Here is a 19,203-nt window from a genome sequence, read left to right on the forward strand (position 1 = left end):
GATAACAGCAGTGCTCTAGGAGGTAATGTATCCCTGCAAAAAGACTGTATACAGCAAAGCCTGTATACCACATGCAATCTAGTTATATTTACAATTGTTGCCCCATAACTTGAGATTTGAAACTAAAAATGAAAAACCGAAGTGTACAAATTAACTTTTGCAATTACATCTGCTAGGTCATTGTTTTGATTACATAGTGTTTTCAAAATGAAATGTATTTTAATTGTAAATTTCAAAACATTTATTAAAGACCCATTTGGTCCACTAAATTTTTGCTGCTTAGGGAGAAAGGAAATACAGATTAGTTACATTATACTGGATAGGGAAGGAAAACCTATAGAACTGTAATACTAAACTAAAAGGAAATTACTGCCTAGAAAATAGACTATTAGCATCATATGTTTTGTGACTCAGCAGCTGTATTTGAAGGCTCAGGATCGAAATGAGGAGTCTACACATGCTTCTTGGAATGCTGGTGCACAATGGACCTATTTAAAACACCAGAAAAGAGACAGAGAGGGAGGGAAGAAATGCTTGCAGGTGGAATAGGGATAGTGTCCTGTAGTTTGCAGTGTGCCACATTCATGGCATTTCTTGTAGCTTCCAAAAAAATGGCATATCCTCCAGTTTTGTATCAGGATGCAATGCTTTCTCAAGAGGTAGTCTGTTTAGTCTATTGTCTGATTCCCCACGCACAGCACCACTGTCACCTCTCGCAGACTGTGAGACATTTTTAGGAAACAAAGCAAAATATTAACGTAGTCTTCCTAGGGACCAGTCAACATTGTTTGCCATGTCAAAATAGGGTATAAATCAGTTATAGTTTGCAGATCAACTTCTGCACTGGCTCCAAGGAGATGGAATTTGTTATGAGCAACAATAGGATTTGGGTTTCACTGTCAGTGTCAAGGGTACTAAAGAACCAGTATGCACAGCTGCATGTGCATTTTCATGTCTTGAAAAGAGTGATTTGTTTGACATTAAACAGTCTTTATATCTCTTCTTTGGCAGCCTGTGTATCTTCTTTGACTACTTAAGCATTCTAGCAACCATTTGCTTCTAACTTAGCACTATATACTTAGATAGTATGACTACAAGGTCAAATAATAAGGTCAAGCTTCCTCTCAAATTGTCATATGTATGTTTAGTGTCATTCTCCACTAATCTGTTTTCTGTAAGGCCAGAAATAATGCAAACGATGCACTGAATTCTGATTTCAATTTCAATTTTATTGTTACATATTTTTATCCTTTCTGAAAACAATAATTCTGCTCTGCTTTGTGTTTCTCCTCTGCTGACCCTCATAGAAGGCCTCAGCAAACATCTTACTTACACAGTGCAAGAGCACTTAGGAACAATCCCCTTATTATCTTGGGACATTCACTGGCTAGTGGAGAAAATGCCTGATCCTGTAAGAATTTTTAACAGAAAGAACATATTAATATAGATAGGGCATGTAGCTAATGCATGCACACCTGGGGCATATTTAGTGCACTATAGGTAGGCAATCATAGAATCATAGAATTCAAGGGTTGGAGTGGACCTTACAGATCATCTAGCCCAGGATTCCATTGTCTCAGAATGGGCTGCGAGCACACACTGCTGGCTCATGGTGAGCTTCTCATCCACTGTCACTCTCAAGTCTTTCTCCTCACTGCTGGTTTCAATTACTTCCCCACCCAACCTGTCGGTGTGCCTGGGATCGCCACTGCCCAGATGTAGGAGTGCTTGAGAGTATCCTGCTCAGCTGTGCACTAATGATAGATCTTATTTCATTACACAGAATAGCGGTGTAAAATGCAATTTAGTAAATTACTAAGTGCTTTGCCAGCTTTGCTTATATACAGCTACCCATTCTGAACATGCCAATCAAGAATACGTGTGCCACTAGTCTAGAATAGGATTAGGATGCCAGTGCTTCAAAGATAGATCCATGGGTTTAACCTTACAGGTGATCAGTAAATGTGAAGTAGGTGGAAATGATCGCAGTGTGTTAAGGTAATTACAAGTGCAAGTCCTGAGTCCTTAAGCCCTTGGCATACCAACAGCTGGGGAAGCACAAGGAGAGTACACACAGTGCTTCTCTTAAGACCTATGAGAAATTTTCCGTTCCTGAACATTCAGTTAAATATTTGTAGACAATATGGTCAAAAAGAAGAATGATTGCTAGCTATGGTTAGAACTGGCATGTTTCCTGAAGCAATAGCTATACATTAGTCTTGGCAAGACCACAGACTCTCACAGCAATTACAGACTATCATTATTTTAATTGTGTGTGCCACGTGTGCTTATTGGCCTTGGTGGTAAAAAGAAAAGTAAATAGTCATCTTTTTACTGACTGCATACTTTGTAGTAATTTTTCTTGTCTCTTCTATTTCTCTAGCTCCTAATGTGGCTCCGTCTGATGTTGGAGGAGGGGGTGGAAGCAATCGAGAGCTCACTATAACATGGATGGTACGTGTTGCATATTCAAGATGGCACAAAACCTATACTTCCTTGTATCAGATCTTGCCCCTCCTGAAACACATGTTTTGTCACTGGGTTTTGTAAGAGCAGGATTTGTACCCAATATATAGGTTTTCAGACTTTTCTCATAAGAAATACATAGAAGGGAATGAGGAAGACAGTACATTAGCTGTTGATGTGTTGGGCATTTCTAAAATATGATCTAAAACATTCTAAAACAAAGAGATTGAAACACACACTAAGATAATACATTGATGTAACTGCATTTGAAAATTCTGCAAATTGCATTTTTCCTCTTGGCTTTTTTTTCAGATAGAGTGTGAATAGCATGCAGATTTGCTTACTGCAACTAATAATGTAACATCTTAATTATGACTTGAATGTGCTGTGCACAGGTATACAGGCTTTATTTTAAAAAAAGAAAATGCGTAACTGTTCTATAAACTAGTCTCTCATAAATATTAACTGGAGTTTTAAGAAAACTCTTGTATATTGACATTTTATAAGCCTTATTTTATGCTAACATGACTGGTAGCACAAAGCAATGTTACTTCGTACCACAATTCAGTCGTTCATTGATATCCACTTTCGGAGGATGTTCTTTTCCTCCAAGCCGTTAATTTTTCTTAAATGATTATATATTAAAATTTTAGAAAAGGAGAAGGGACAAAGAAAACATGTCAGTCTCAAAAGTGGTGAAAGAAAATATTTGCAAAATTACAGTGTTACCAAAAAAAGTTCTATAGTGCCCAAAGTATTTTGAAAATCTCCATTGCATGGGTATTCCATCCATGATATTTTTTCTTTTAAAAGCCTAGTATATATTGCTGCATATATAAATGCAGTCTTTGTTCTGATATTGAAGCAATAGTTTTTAAAATCACCTATATGGGGGAGTGGGAAGGAGGAAATTATAAGGAAGAAGGGAAAAGACACAAGAAGATAGGAGGAAAGCAAAACCCAGCACAAGAGAGGATAAGGATTTATAAGCAAAGTTGTAGGATAGGCGAAAGTTGCATGGAAGAAAGAATTCATGTCTTCTGAAGGGCATTTGGGAAAGGTAGGGAGCTTTTTTAAAAGCCTGTCAGATTCATGTCAGAGTCTATCAGTATCCAGCAAAACCAAAATTACAGCAACATTACCTCTGACAAAGATGGTTAAATGTTATGCTTGAAAATATTTAAAAATATTGAGAAGTTTGTTTTGCTGTTGACCTCTCTGTTCATCATCATAAGGCCATGAGGCACATAAGGCATATTACACCATTTGTGTTTTTTTGCAGAATAGTTTGTTTTGTATGTAGCAACCTATTTACCTCTATGAAGAGTGTTTTCTCTTGTGGGAAGTAATATTAAGATGTCATAATTCCAACAGCAACTTTTAAAATTGTTGTATAGGGATTCTCCTTATGAATGTACAAATTTTAATCCATATGCATATTTCCTTCTTTTTATACTGAAGGTTGATCAGATCTCTTTGTGAAAGTTCTCAAGTATGACACAGAAATAGCCAGCATATGTTTGGGCTAACAGATTCAGTCTTTCCTGGGGCTTTGGGTACGGTTATTTTGTTTGTTGTTTTGGGTTTTTTTAAAATTATATTCAAAATATTTATTGAGTCTTGCTAAGTATTTTAGCAGTGAAGAAAATATTTATAAGTTTATGTTAAAATATATTGAAAAGGTTATTTCTTAGTTCCAGTAACAATAGATTAAAGTATATGTGTCCTAATTGGCTTGATTCTGGTCTCTATTTTTGAAGAGCAAATAAACACATGCAATGGACAGTTGCAAAAGACCTGAATTATTTTATTATCTCTTCACAAGTGCTGTCTTCTAAAAACTTTCATGAACTCCAGAGCTATTTCTAGCATTGCATGTAAAGACCAATACTCTTGGCATTTTCAATACAGTGGGAACTTGTCTGAGACCAAACTAAAAAAAGAAAATTATAACCAGGAGAATAATGACTAATACAGGATCTGAAGGACAAGATATTTTCAGTATTTCCTGTACAACCCAAGTAGGTTTATATTCTCATTATTTCTCTTAGCTAATGTCATGCTTTTCACATCTGTTCCAAGCAGCTCATTGAGTCAGACAAATTAAGCATGGCTTCAATTATTTATTTCCCAAGAATCTGATATACTATGTCTAGCAAGTGTTTTTTAATAGAGGGTTTAGGTTTGCGGAGTCTGACAGACAACAATATATCTATCTATAAGGCTAAGATGAAGATATATGTTGATTCCCCAAAATGTGCTGACATTTGCATATGCTACTCTAAGGAGTCCTTAATTAAGAAGAGAAGAACAAAATGTATGGCAGGTTCACATGTTGCTGCCAACCCCCTTTCAGTTTTTGCTATGATTCATAAGCCCAGGTTGAATGAGACAGCCAGAGATGCAATCAAAGCTCTTCTAAGTCTTGTTTTGACAGAAGAACTGAGAAGGAGAGCTAGGAGTGGCATGCTTATGCTTCCTCATTTTTCCCCATTTGTTTTTCCCTCTTCCATTTTGTTTTTCAAAGTTTTTAGTGGATACTAGAAAGTATTCAGCTGTTTCTACCTGCTTATTACATTCAGCCATTGGAGGGCAAGCTGATTTTGATAATTTATTTAAGATCTTCCAGAGTATCATTTTTAAGTGCCAGTCCTGGCTTAATAAAGTTTTCTCTGGCTGAAAATCATTCTGAGACTAGGGCCTCATCCTATGCTTACTTTGGCATATGAGATGGAATTCTGGTTTATTTTAAACAGCTAGGTATAATAATACATTCAGAAGATGAGCTACATGGAATTTTCATGAATCTTTGCTCAGAATATCTCCATACATGTTGGCTGAAGTGCTGCAGCAGTGGGCAAACACCTAGGAGAATACTTACTTTCAGTGTCACTGCTCCAGGACCTTTGCCTCAAGATAAGCTATTTCATCTCTGAGGTTTACATTAGGGCAAAAGGTAATGCAGGAAGTTTATTTTCAAAGGATGCTTCCGGTCAGCCTCCAGATGCACAGATGAGTGATGTGATTTTGGCCAGTTGGGTGCAGTGTATAGCAGTTGTGGTAAAGGCTCGATGGACTGAGGAGGGATCACTGAATGTAGAGCTTTGGTAAATGGAGCAAAATCCATTATAGCAGATTGTCTTCCATAATTTTATATTTTCCAGTATTCCTAGATACAGGAAATCAACTACAGTTTTAAGGAATATTTTGGATAGGTACCTTTAATGTTCATACTGAAAGTCATTTGACTAAAAGTTTTACCAGTTAGAAGCCAGGTAGATAGTCTGAATCAGCAACTGGATCCCCTCCATCATCAGTGAAAAGCGGTAGGATGAATCATTCTTTGCATGTGTCCATCTTTCTTATCAGCTCTGCCAGTTGCCTGGGTAATGAACTGTAGGAAAATTACTATCATTTGGACCAGCCACAGAAATTTTCTCTTTGCTTTCTCTGTTTCACAAGAATACCTATCTCCACATATGTACATGGACCTATATATTGGCATAGTGTGTCTGTGGTACATACCCACTACCCCTTACTTCTTAAGTCTTTTTTGCTAGCTACAGCTGTTTTCATACACAATCATTCTTGGTTTCTTTCTGTGAGAGGTAACACAATGTGTCTTGCACTGAGTTTGGATGGGGAACAAGATCTTAAAATGTTTTAGTAGCAAATTTGCTTGTACTGCATATCTACATAATGGTGATAGTGTACTTTTAAAGGGGATGGAAGCAAGTCATAAAAACAAACCAGGACATAATGGTAGTTCAGTGTTTTTATGATGTACATGTTCATGCTTCTTTTATTTGTATTTCATTATAGATCCATTTGTTCAGTTGGCTCCAAAAATTAATGTTTTGTCTATTATCTCCTTAGCCTTTGTCGAGAGAATACCACTATGGCAATAACTTTGGTTATATAGTGGCTTTCAAGCCATTTGGTGAGAAAGAATGGAGAAGAGTTACAGTTACTAATCCTGAAATTGGTCGATATGTCCACAAGGATGAATCTATGCCACCTTCAACTCAGTACCAAGTAAAAGTGAAAGCTTTTAACAACAAAGGGGATGGACCATTCAGTCTCACTGCTGTCATTTATTCAGCACAAGATGGTGAGTAAAGTTCCAAAGACATTTTACACTGAGGGTACAGATCAGTACTACCAACATCAGTAGAGAGACCCTGGTCCTTGACTGTGGCTTGTATGGCAGCATAAATCCTGCCCACACAAAACACTTACCATTGTTCTGAGTAGCCAACTTCAGACTCTGCTTTCTGTGTGATGCAGAGCACTTAGTTGTACTTGCTGTCAATGAGCAATAAACAGAAGCATTCAAGATTCTTCACACAGCTAAAAGATTTAAGAATCTAAAAAAAGAAATTCTGATCTTCATTTTGGTTGATTAAAACATTTACATCACCATTGAGCAATGTCTCTGTGATCTTGATGTATGTATTTGACATATGTGTAGTTTTTTCCTTCTTAACAGACCACACTAAAGTCTATTATTCTAGTTAATCAGTATCAGAATTTGGCCCAAAATTATGAAGGAATAATAGCTCAGTTGTATCTAGTTATATTTCCAGCATGTTTAGAGTCAAATATAAATTAACCCTGTCACATTCTTTATTCTGGTTTGCATGTTAGAGCTATCAAGTGAATAATTTAATGAAAACCTTGTTGACATTTCACTAAAATATTTTTCTTAATTCTTACTGGAATTATTTCACATCCTGTGATCTTTGGGATTGAAGTTTAAAGGACATTTCCAAATTTAGCAGGAGAGAGAAAGTACTAGAAGAAAGTTTACCTTAAATCAGAAGAAATATATACAACATCCTTAATTAGAACATCATTACTCAAGCCTGTTCTAAAAAATGCAGTTTATTAATTTCTGCCAGAAACCCAAAGAATGGTCATATTTTTCTTTCCGTAGAGCAGAGTCTCCTTCACAAAGTCAACAGATGTAGACCAAAGAGCCAAGAGGAGGGATATGATAACAGGGCCACATTCTCACACTTCCGAGTCTGTTCTTTCTTTTCTGTTCTCTGTGTACTTTATAGAAGATTTATGTTGATGATTCCCATTAGCAGTAATGGGAACTTTGCACACAAATCGGCCACACACAGAGAAAAGATAAAATAGTCCTTTTGTTTCTTACAATAATTCAGAATTCAAGCTAGCAACACTTAGCTCTCTGATGAGGTTAATGCTAATTTTTTTTCTCAGAGAAGTGTACCTTAGGATATCATCTTCAACAGCTGCTGCAGCAACACAAAGGTTGTTTTTGCAATTGTATGAATGTGTTAGTAAATAGCTATGGTGTAATAAAAGTATCTGCCAAATAACATTTCAGTATCCATCCTTTCTCAGAGACTTTATCGACAGCTGACTGATGAGCTCCCATGTGTTTATGTTAGGATTATACTAACCATGTCAGAGATGGCAAGTGTGTCTGTATAGCAAAGTTCAGGGACAAGGTAGAGCCCAGTAGCTCCAAAGACAGGGGAAAAGCAAATGTCCAAGTAGTGTCACTTTCCAGATAAAGAGGTCACTTGAGTGGCTGCTGATGTTACAGCACAGACTTTAGCAAAGGCCAGACACATGATAAGACATTTTTGGTTAAATGGTGACAGAGGCAGATAGCAAAAGGAATAGAAGCTCAGTGAACTTAATTCTTTACTTTGATTTCAAGCACAAGGGTTACCAAAACAGTTAGATTCATGATGGTCCAAGCCTTGCCAGTAGTACTCACAGCTCCTGTGCAGAGCTTTGACCCTGACTGCTGCCCCTGTCAAATCCAGGAACTGCAGGGCTGGGCAGAAGGAGTTTTTCCAATAGATGTAACTGAAGTCATTCCAAAGAGCATTCTGCAGAGTTTTCTCCTGGCATCAGGACTTGAACAAAATCACCTCTATACCTTTTAGTGTCCTTATTAGCTGCCAGCCTGAAGTTTGTATAGTTATGCTCAGAAGATAATTGTGTGATGACCACTATGTTTTCAGTGAAGAGTACATACTGTGAGACCCACATGATTGCTTCTTTTATTTGTAGAATGACTGAAACAGAAGGCTGGAGAAAAGGTTACTGATGTCATTTTTCTGGCTCAGGAGAGACTGCAGAATATTTATAGAACATAAATGCCAAATAGGGATATAAATTATTTGGGGCTCACAAACAAGCATAAACAGATGAAATATTGTTTAGAGTATCGTATCAGCAAAATCCTTGGCAGGTGGAATATTTCAATATGAATATTTTGGAAAATTCTGTAATTGATACAATGGAGAAGAGTCTGACAGGGATTTGGGAATAGATTCTATGATTATGTCCATTCCCCCGTACTTCTATACCTCTGAATCAGGAAGGGATATTATTACTGTTAGACACCACAACTTCTCAAAGGTGTTAGGGAAATCTTAACTATTCCTTACAGGTATGTATAAACATAGATACATAAGTATAGTGACAACATTTCCACTAAGGTGTGTGTTTTATCTATGTCTGTCTAGTTATAGCTGTGGGCATCACTTTTCACTTTAGTGACTGGGGAATTTATGTGTTCCCACGTGTTTTAAGCCAAGTTCCATATCTGACAACTAGTAGTCAGACCTGCCATTGCTAGTAGTGAGTAATGATTGCTAGTAATGAGTGCACAGGCCTCTTGCTTATCTAAATTCCTGTCATTGTGAAAACAATTTTGCAATAATGTGTAATTTTTTTAATTAGACATTTGCATTATTAACAGCCATTGAAAGACAATTACAAAAGGTAACTTTGCATATAAGATTATTTTGTTACCTAGGATACTTTTCATGAGAGATATAACTGATTTTTTTTCCTTAACAGTGGCTGTTTTGATGCATAGTTGACTGGATGCCCACCTGGAAGATTAAGCATATAAAAGCTTTCCTCAGCTAGGGCTGCCATGCCTGTCTGTTGCAACTTGTTTCAAAAGATTTGTGACGGAGAACTGTACTTAGCATGGAAACCTTTATCTTTTATAGACATTGCTAAGCTTATGCCTGTTTTAATTCCTTACCTCACTTGAAAGGGAAACAACAGTGAAATTAACAGCTTCTTATAATGAAACTGGAACTTAATATTCTAAGCCCTGAATAAAACTGTATCACATTATAATGATCTGTACACTGTGTTGGCTGCTGTCCAGAACTAGAACACAAACAAAATCAACTGTGTGATGTATGCCTGATAGAAGGGTGTTTTGGATCATTTCACACCTGTGTTCAAGTTTGTATTTGCCACTGGCCAGCTCTGTGTCTAATATCTGCTCTCATAAAAAAAAGTATCATCATGACTAGGTGACATCCGTGAGTATTTGTGTGTAACTACCTTAAAACATTTGGTGTGTATAATCTGTGATGTGCTGTCCCACTTAGTAAAAGATCACTGGATGCTTCATTCTGTTTATCAAAGCCTGTTTTCAGTTCACACAAATTTCAGCATGGAGTCTGTTGAAGCATAAAAATAAATAGTCTGAGCCAAATAACAAGATCATTGCTTTGTTTTTATAGAGTCATTTCCCATACAGATCATCACTGGATTTGAAGTTTACTCAGGTAAAACCAGATTAAAGACTAACAATTGGCTCACTGATACCAAGAAAATAATATAAAATACTGAAGTGAGAAGAGCCCCTGTAGGCAAGTCTAACAATATCACAGGATCATGTTGGATGTTTAACCTATGTTTCATCTTCCAGCTCCAACTGAAGTACCTACAGATGTGGGCGTAAAAGTTTTGTCGTCTTCTGAAATGTCTGTTTCTTGGCACCACATTTCTGATAAATCTGTGGAAGGATATCAGGTGAGTTTAGAGGTGACACTGTATATCTTCTCATTCATTTAATTTCAGTAGTTCCAGAATAGTTCTTATTTTAGCATTCTGTGTCTTAGGGTTCACTTCTCTTCAGTTGTCATTTTTGTGCAGATTTTAAATCCTGACAAACAGATTATTTTTGGTGCTATGTACTTCATTTCTAAAACATATTAAGAAATGTGTGTCCTCACTATTCAACCGATAAAAGGTGTCATTAATTCATAAAACAATTTTGTCTGTGTTATGTAATTAAATGTCTATCTCTAACTTCTCAAAACATACTGAAATGAAATTTTGGGTGTAATTGTCAACAGAGGCGTGAAATTGTAACTAACTTGTGGCCCACTTAAATTATCAGCAGTTATTAATATATGACCAGAATCCAGAGACACTCCTATTGTGCAAGACAATGATATTTTCTTCATGATTTCTGTTCTCCACATGTAAAAGAGCTTCATGGTATGTTCATCTAGTCCATCTATGTGGTACTACCAGTAAAAATTGTTTTTGTCCTTCTATGAAGATGACAAAACCACAGGGTGGTTGCAACCACAAATGGCCACGTAGTACTCCAGCAGGGAAGTCCTAACATCATTCACGGCAGTGGATGCTGATGAACTGCAGTGTACAGCCCACTTACTTTGGCTGAACTCCAATATAGGGGTTTGGATCTTAGTTTGCTGGTGACTTGCTTTGTGATTTAAGTTGTCAGCTACATGATGATATCCTTTATGTTCCAAAATGAGCAAGTACAAATGAGGAATAACCTCATAGAATGTATTTTTATAACTGAAATATATGAATTAGTAGTACTTGGTTTAGCATTTCCTGATCTGTTTCTGTCTCCATGAGATTTAGGTAATACTTTTGGGAGGCTCTTAACAAGATCATAGTGAAGATCTCAATAGAAACTAGCATAGTGTCCCATATAAAGCTTGATTTTATGCAGTACACACACAAAGTTTAAAAATCACAGAGGACACTGGGCTTTGAAATTAAGACATTAATATCAATGGTAACTCCTAATTTACTACTGCAGCCCACTGGTTTGGTGTTTCATAGGCATTCTGCAACTAGAATAGACAGACAAATTGGTGGTCACAGCTGAGAGCTGGGTGGAGTGCCCAGATCTGACAGCCCTGTAGGAGCACTGCACTCCCAAACGGGGCAGTCTGTGCAGAAATTGGGCTTGAAGCCTGCATACCCAGAATAACCAGAACTGCTCAGCTGTAACACAGGTTAGCAAAAACCATCATTCACCAGAACACCTTCTCAGTTTGCTTTTGGTCTTTATTATTACCTGAAAATTGCATAATTGACCTTTTGAATGCTAGAGTTTAAGAGGTGGGAGTACCCTGAGCAAAGTATCTGAAGGTATTTCATCTGTGACACAATGGTTCTCACACCAGGAGGAGTCAGAACTTCTTGACACTAATGCATACTGTCAGGGTGACTGGCCTCATGGTGATGAGTGTGAGCTGATATATTTTCCCATTACAGAGGAGTATCCTCAGCTCACGCTTAAAAAAGAGATAAAGTATGAAAACTATCTCCATCCATATAGAGAATTTCAAATTTATGAGTTCTTACAATAGCCTGCTAAAAGCATGCAGTGCATGCAGTACTAACAACACTATCCATGTTTCTTACTGCTTCTGTGCAATAGATACAGGCTTGATTTATTAAACAAATATATCATTACTTGTCACCATTGTCTCTTGTTTACTGAAATATGCTATTAGCATTCTTTCTTAATATAAGAAAGTAAATTTTTATGTCCCTCCTATGCAAAGCTTTCACAAATATGGGAGCTGCTGTTTCACACTTATAAAAAAGCTTCTGATGTATTTCAGTATATTAAAGTTTGAATAGAGGAGAGGATCATGAAAGAGAGTGTTTTTCCCTGATTTCAGCACAGAGGGCTGCACTAATTCATGATGGCTACAGCATTCCCTCACTATTGTTTTGTCTTATACAAAAACTCTAGAGGTGAGCTGAAATACCTTTTTGTGTCCTCTTAGGATTCATTGCCTGTAGAGTACCCTAACAAAGTAAATGCAGAGCACCAGAAAAAGGCAAACTATCTGGGGTTACTAAGCTCTTTAAGGAAAAGAGAGTAAAGTGGGGAAAGGAAAGTACTGAGTAAAGTGGGAAAATAGGACTTCTTGAAGCAGTAGGTCATTTAATTCTGTATGTCACTTCCTCAGAGGCAAAAGAGTGAAATTTCCAAGTTATTTCAAGATAAATTGAACTTACTTAAATAATTAGTGAGAAATGTAGGAATAGTATAAAGAAGTCTACTTTTTCCTAGCTCTCAAGGAAGTCATCTTCTTATTTTTTCTTTTCCAAGAGTAGTTACAATGTTCCAAATATGTAGATGTGGCTACATATTCAATTAAGAGGTAAAGAAGAAGTTCTGAGTGCATGGCACACAGCTCGCTCCTTATAGGACTAACGTCCATGACATTGTAGCCAAGAACAAGAGTATTTGGGGTTTAAATTTAATTTCTTAAATTATATTACCTCAGCCTGAAATGTAATATGCTCTCAGTGAAGTAATTTACATTTTCATTCATTGTTCTCACTTCTCTTGTTTGATGCTGTATGTTACTTGTCTGTTACACCCTTAGCATCACTGTAGTGCAAATGAACAGTAGGATTATAGGAAGCTTTGCAAGGCAGAGGAATTCAAAGGCTTCCAGCATCTGCCTCTTGATTAATAAAAGCTTCACATAAAGTATGTTTTCCATCCTTAGGTAAAGTAGGTACTTCATTAACATAATACTAAAAAATAATTAATTAGTCTTCAATGGCCAGTTAATATCAAAACAAAGCTACCACTGGTCCTGTCACAGCTAGTACACTTTTGTCCACCTAGAACTTCACAGACATCCCTTTGCTGCAGGCTAGAAACTTGTTTGAACTTAGAGACATAGACATGACGTTCTCTAGCTCCTGATGCACACACCCTCTCAGGCTCGAGTCAGCCTATGGTATACAGCTGGCTGCATTCAGCAACTGTGGCTTATCTACAACAGTTTTTTAATTATAATCATATAAAAGAAATTCTGACTTGAAGATCATAATCAGACCTTCAGCTGAAATGACTGTAACAGTTTCAGATCCACACCAGTTTAAAACCATTCATCGAGTGGAGGTTACCACTTTGCTGGAGAAGCCTGCAGGATGGATTGGGCACACATTCCTCATTCATTTTGGTGCAAAGGCTGTTGACTTGGGAAAATAGCCACATTGTGGGAATTTTGTGAGTGTGAGGGCCTAAATTACAGTAAACTGATGTTTAGGATGCTAGTGGACTAAATTTCCAAAGCAGTTTGCAGGGCATACATTTACAGAACTAAAAATGACCTGTTTGTGCCTGCTGAAAGTCAGGTATATATGCTGATTTTAAAAATGGAGCCAGTTTGGTCTGCAGATACAATGTGATTCTCTCTGCACCAGGAAAGAATGACAAAAGCCTTTAAGATGTTGTCACATTTATAATAGTCAGAATATGGGTAACCTGTAACACTGGTGGGAGAGACTAAGGCAACAAACTGACAAGACAAGCTACAAGAAGTACTTAGATGAGAGCTACCTCTGTGTAGTGTTACTGGGTGTTCTGTGTTCAAAGACATTTGAAGTAAAAGAGAAATCCCCTACTAAATCCTCTACTACATCTCTCCTCATTCAGCCACAGCATATGTTCTGAGCTAAAAGAAAGAAATATTTTTATTAAATATTTTAATTGAAATGTGAGCAGGAGAAAATAAAGCCTTACCAAGTAAGAGTTGTACCCATAACTTGTAAAGAGGAGAACTGTGATACTAACACCTTGACAAACTATCAGCTCTTCTAACCTGTTCCTTAAATGTAGTTTCCAAAGACAGCTAATGTCAGAAGAACAGAAGATTAAAGCAGTTGCTGTTTAAAAGGAAGGATGACAGGATAGCTAATGTCACCAGTAAAATCTTGCAAGCAAGAATTTACCAACAATATTAGCTTCTTCCTAAAAAAATTTAAAAGGCCCTCATATAGCATACCTGAAAATCATTATGAAGACAGACAGAAGCTGAGCAGAAATGCTGAGAGTGAAAACACTCAAAACCAAAATGTAATTGGCATGGCTTTGTACTCTTTTCTCTCTCAGGTTAGTGCAGTAATTCAGTCTTATGCAAACGATTATAACCAGACAGAACCCAAAGACTGACAGCATTTCACTCATTTGCATCTCACAGGGCCATACAGAGTGGGACCCTGTGTATGTGAGGGACAGTATGGAATGACATCACTCCATAGGAATTGCTCTATTTTAAACTGGTGCTTTGTAATGCGTAATGAATTAAAGTTGGATGGCAACATTTCTTGTGGCAAAAACCCTCACAGAATTTCTATGTACAGTTAACTGGCTTTGGATTTTAAGATGTTTACAGTCATGCTTTTCCCATAGTTTAAGGATTTTCAGATTCTTTTTCATCTGCTTTGACGTATGCTGTATTGTACTGTGAAATCTGATTGAATTTAGGCAGAGAACTTTAGAAAATGGTTAAGTACATGTATCCAGACCTACACATACAGGAAACATGACTGAATACTTTGCATTCCCTGGACAAAAGGAGAAAAGGGCTAAATTTGTAAGGCATTTTAAACAAAGTGTTCTGAAAATGTTAGCAGAATTTAGTTTCCACTGTAGTGCAGGAAAACAATATTAAAGTCCAGAGTAAAAATGCGCAAACAAAGGAGCAAGAAGAAAATAGTTGTGTTCTCTGAAGGCATTAACCATCTTCCAGACATCTAATGACTTAGCTGAGAACTAGTTAAGCCACTGTGAGAAGAGTTTCCATAGTAAAATCTGAATTTGTTTCTGTTTCTTTGTGCCTATGTACAACTTGGTTAAAATTGCAGCCTGTAGAAGGAATTCCATGCTATTGCTGCTAGATTTCTTTCAGATCACTTATTATCCAGGGTTTGTAGTATTGAAATATGTCATTTTTTATGAATGTTCTTTATGACTAAATATGCTAAATTTAATCCTTCAATTTGCTTTCTTGCAGATTCGTTACTGGGCTGCTCATGACAAAGAAGCAGCTGCACAACGAGTACAAGTGAGCAATCAAGAATATTCAACCAAACTGGAAAACCTGAAGCCCAATACTCGCTACCATGTAGATGTTTCTGCCTTCAATAGTGCAGGCTATGGACCTCCCAGCAGCACCATTGATGTCGTTACCAGGAAAGCACGTAAGTAAATGGAGGATTAGGTTGAGTATAATCATCTCCATGTTTTCAAACATGGATTCTCAATGTTCTCCCTTGATGTGATACTGGTTTTTTGAGTGAAAATTTCTGCTGAGGTTCTCCTTCCTCTCTTTCTTTGCCATGTACAAGGTGGGTATCTTATAAAAGGCAGTAAAGAAGCTAAGATTACAGACACACAGGAGGATCAGCTAAACGCTCAGATCAGGTTGCTCAGAAATTTATCCAGTTGGATCTTGAAAACCTGCAGGGATAGAGACTGCACAACCTCCCTGAGAAACCTGTTCTGTGGCCTGACTTTTGCTGAGTATATGGCCTGAGACTCTTTAAATCAAATCTGTGCCTTTTTATTACTTGTTCTCCTGCCATACCATTTTGAAGAGCCTGGATCCTTCTTCTTGGTAACCCCCCTGTAAGGACAGTGGACTCTTTAGGTCTCCTCCAGAGCAGTCTCTTATTCAGGGTGAACAAGCCCAGCTATCTCACTCACTTTACAGGACAACTGCTCTAGTTCCCCACCAGGCTGGTGGCCCTCTGCTGAACTCACTGCAGATTACCAGTGTCTTTCTGGTATTGAGGATCCCAAAGCTGGGATGAAGAGTTGAGACAAGCTATTACTTCTGCAGCTATGTGCTCTCTTTCTATTTAGTCAATAGTGAGAAGGATTCTGATGATTGAAATATGACTAATTTCCATTTTCATTAACAGTAGAAGAGCAGGAGCAGTCATCCTTGAAAAGTGGGTGAAATGCATCTTGTGTATTTAAAACACACTTATATGGGCTAAAAATACATACAACTAATTTGGAGATTTCTGTCAATAAATAATGTCTTGTGTAACTTACACCTGCAGGATTCATTTGTGTTTAATAAGAGTCCATTTTCTCATTAATGGTTTCTGCAGTGGGGTACTTCTGTTTCTACTGAACTGTGTTAAATGCTGTAGAAATGCCTGTAAATGGTTAATTAAATGCTTAATCTCAATGAATGAATATGACTTAAGATACATTTCTGGGAGGTTCTGAACATAGTAGCATGACAGCAAATACACATGGTCAACAGCATAGTTAAGGGTAATGCTGGCAACACAGAAAGGCAGACCCACAAAGCAGCCACTGCACAAACCATCCCTAATGGCTCCTGGCTGGAGCTGTAGCAGCTCATTCCATAAAGGGGACTATCCCTGGATCACATAAAGGTCAGCCTAATTTCTCTTTCTACGTTTTGTACATGTCTTAATAAACATGTCATTGAACATTTATGAAATCTCATTTATGTGTATGTTATACCTATGTTGCTTTTCAGCTCCAAGCCAACGTCCAAGAATTATCAGTTCTGTAAGATCTGGTTCAAGGTACATCATCACCTGGGATCATGTGAAGGCAATGTCAAATGAGTCTGCAGTTGAAGGATACAAAGTATGATATCTGAAAATATTTTTTATCTTTGTACATGCTGCATGAGGTGCATTTTATAGGCAGTGTTGAATTTTTGTACCTAATTAAACTTAAAAATAGTTGAATGCTTAAGATGAATGTATCATGTGCAGCAGTCACAACCATCCAGTAGGCTTAGGGCAAAGCTATTTGGCTTACACAATAACTCAAGATGGGTGTTAAACCATATTATGGGAAAGTTTATAGCAGTGACCGCAGCAATCTCATTTCCCATATGATTACATTTATTGTCTATTAGCTGTCTAGATTCACACTGTGTAAAAATGGAAAAAGTAGCATCAGCCACTAAACTTTGATATGTATATGTAGGCTTCATATATAAATAAAAACCTAATACTTTTTCATTGACAAGGTACACATATATAACTGTGTCTTCATGGAAATGTAGCATTTCAATAACTGTACTTACTATGGCTTTCCTAGGTACTTTATAGACCAGATGGACAACATGAAGGCAAGTTGTTTTCAACTGGAAAGCACACGATAGAGGTCCCAGTCCCCAGTGATGGTGAATATGTTGTTGAGGTCCGAGCACATAGTGAAGGAGGAGATGGAGAAGTAGCTCAAATAAAAATTTCAGGTGAGCAGATAACTTCCCTTCTTCTTTCCCACACTTACAGTAAATCTTGTACTGAATATTTTCCTCTTGCACACTACCAAGAGATGTGCACACCATTCCTGTTCAAAATCTGAGAGATATCTCTTCAGCAGTGACTGTACTGAGAATAAGAGTTTATCTTACAACATTTCTGAGGACTCATAACTTACACAGGACAGCAGCAGTGCAGCTCAATCCTGGAAGCACTGCCATTCTCCAAATACCAGACCGCTTCTACTGATGACCCTAGTTAGGCTGCCACTTGTAGTAGTGTCCTGTAAGCTTAACTGCATGATTCAGGGCTCAGGATCCAGGTGTCAGCTTGCAGTAATCCTGCAGTTCTTAGTACTTGTTGCCTCGTTTCCTTGTCAATTGCCACTAAGAGGAAAGTACCAGAGAAAAGGACTGGTCCACAGTGATCCACAGACCAATTGCTAGGGAAGTTCCACTTCTCAGTGAAAAGAGGGGCTGTGACACAAAAGTGATAAATAAGCAAAACTCAAATTAGAAACTTAATATGCTCAATTTCGGAGTGGTCAAGATGACTGAAAAAGAAGGGAAGGGAGCATGGCTAGAATGATTCAAATTGTGCTCAATGTTGGCTCTAAATACGAGTTCAGACATAGTCTGCCCATCTCTTTCCTGTTAGTTTTGTAATTTAAGTACTGCCTTGGCACTACTTAAGAATGAAGTAGTATATGAAGTAGAACATATGAATGAACATCAAGGACTTGGACAGCGTCTTTGCAAGGTTAGGATTCAAACACCTGCATTGTATTCTTGTCTTTTTAATTAAAAAATTCAACTTGGGGAATAGTAAGGATTAAGCATCGACAATATTCTTGTCACACAGGCAGTGCAACCATTATTGTGACTTTAAAAAAAAGCAATGCTTATGCTATATTATCTGCACTATGAGAGAAGCTGCCCATTCCTAAAGGGTTGGACCTCCCATCTGCAGTTTTTCAGTAATACGTGCAGTTTATATCACCTGAAGTTGTAGGTATCACCATTTTTGTTTATATGAAGCATCTCTTCCACACTCAATCAGATAGATTCTAGAGGTCTATCTATCCATCATTTTCTGGATACTTTGTTCCAATGATTAATCACCTGCACTGCTGACATTTGTTTTTGCCTAATTTTATTATTTATATTTATCTGGGTTTTGGGTCTGGCCACTGTTTCCTATTATGACTTTCGTTAGATTGAAGAGTCTTTTTGTGTCTGATAAATTCTTCCCATTAATAAATGCATATATACCAACCAAGTGACTAATCAAATGTTAAATAGATTGAGCACTGTGTTTTTCTCCATGATGACATTTTCTTCAGATCTTAAATAATTTCAGCAGCTCTTTCTTCACCTCTCCAGCTTCTGAGAGTTCCTTTAGTACTGGAGACACTATAACTGTGTTTCAACTCTGCTCTCTGCAGAGATAGTCTCACCTCCCTACACTTAACTACTCCCAGCATTATTCATAAAAGACTTTCATTAGCCATTTACTGCCTTGCACTAGGATATAAAATGATGATCATCTTGTTTGTCCAACACCAGCTCTAAATCATTCCTGGAATTCTTGCTTTCC

At 37.4% G+C, this 19,203-nt stretch overlaps 1 protein-coding gene across 1 annotated transcript in view; it reads left to right on the forward strand.

Moving 5' to 3' along the window:
- Window positions 1–19,203, forward strand: part of CNTN1 (contactin 1) — a gene marked incomplete at its 5' end in the record, with an annotated part of 63,291 nt that overhangs the window by 31,121 nt on the left and 12,967 nt on the right. The window contains 6 exon segments of the mRNA XM_009069560.1: window positions 2,384–2,454; window positions 6,343–6,577; window positions 10,190–10,293; window positions 15,360–15,546; window positions 16,866–16,978; window positions 17,441–17,597. Coding sequence (XP_009067808.1) covers window positions 2,384–2,454; window positions 6,343–6,577; window positions 10,190–10,293; window positions 15,360–15,546; window positions 16,866–16,978; window positions 17,441–17,597 — 867 coding nt within the window.

This window comes from Acanthisitta chloris, unplaced genomic scaffold, assembly GCF_000695815.1.
Source record: "Acanthisitta chloris isolate BGI_N310 unplaced genomic scaffold, ASM69581v1 scaffold7232, whole genome shotgun sequence".
Classification (NCBI taxonomy): domain Eukaryota; kingdom Metazoa; phylum Chordata; class Aves; order Passeriformes; family Acanthisittidae; genus Acanthisitta; species Acanthisitta chloris.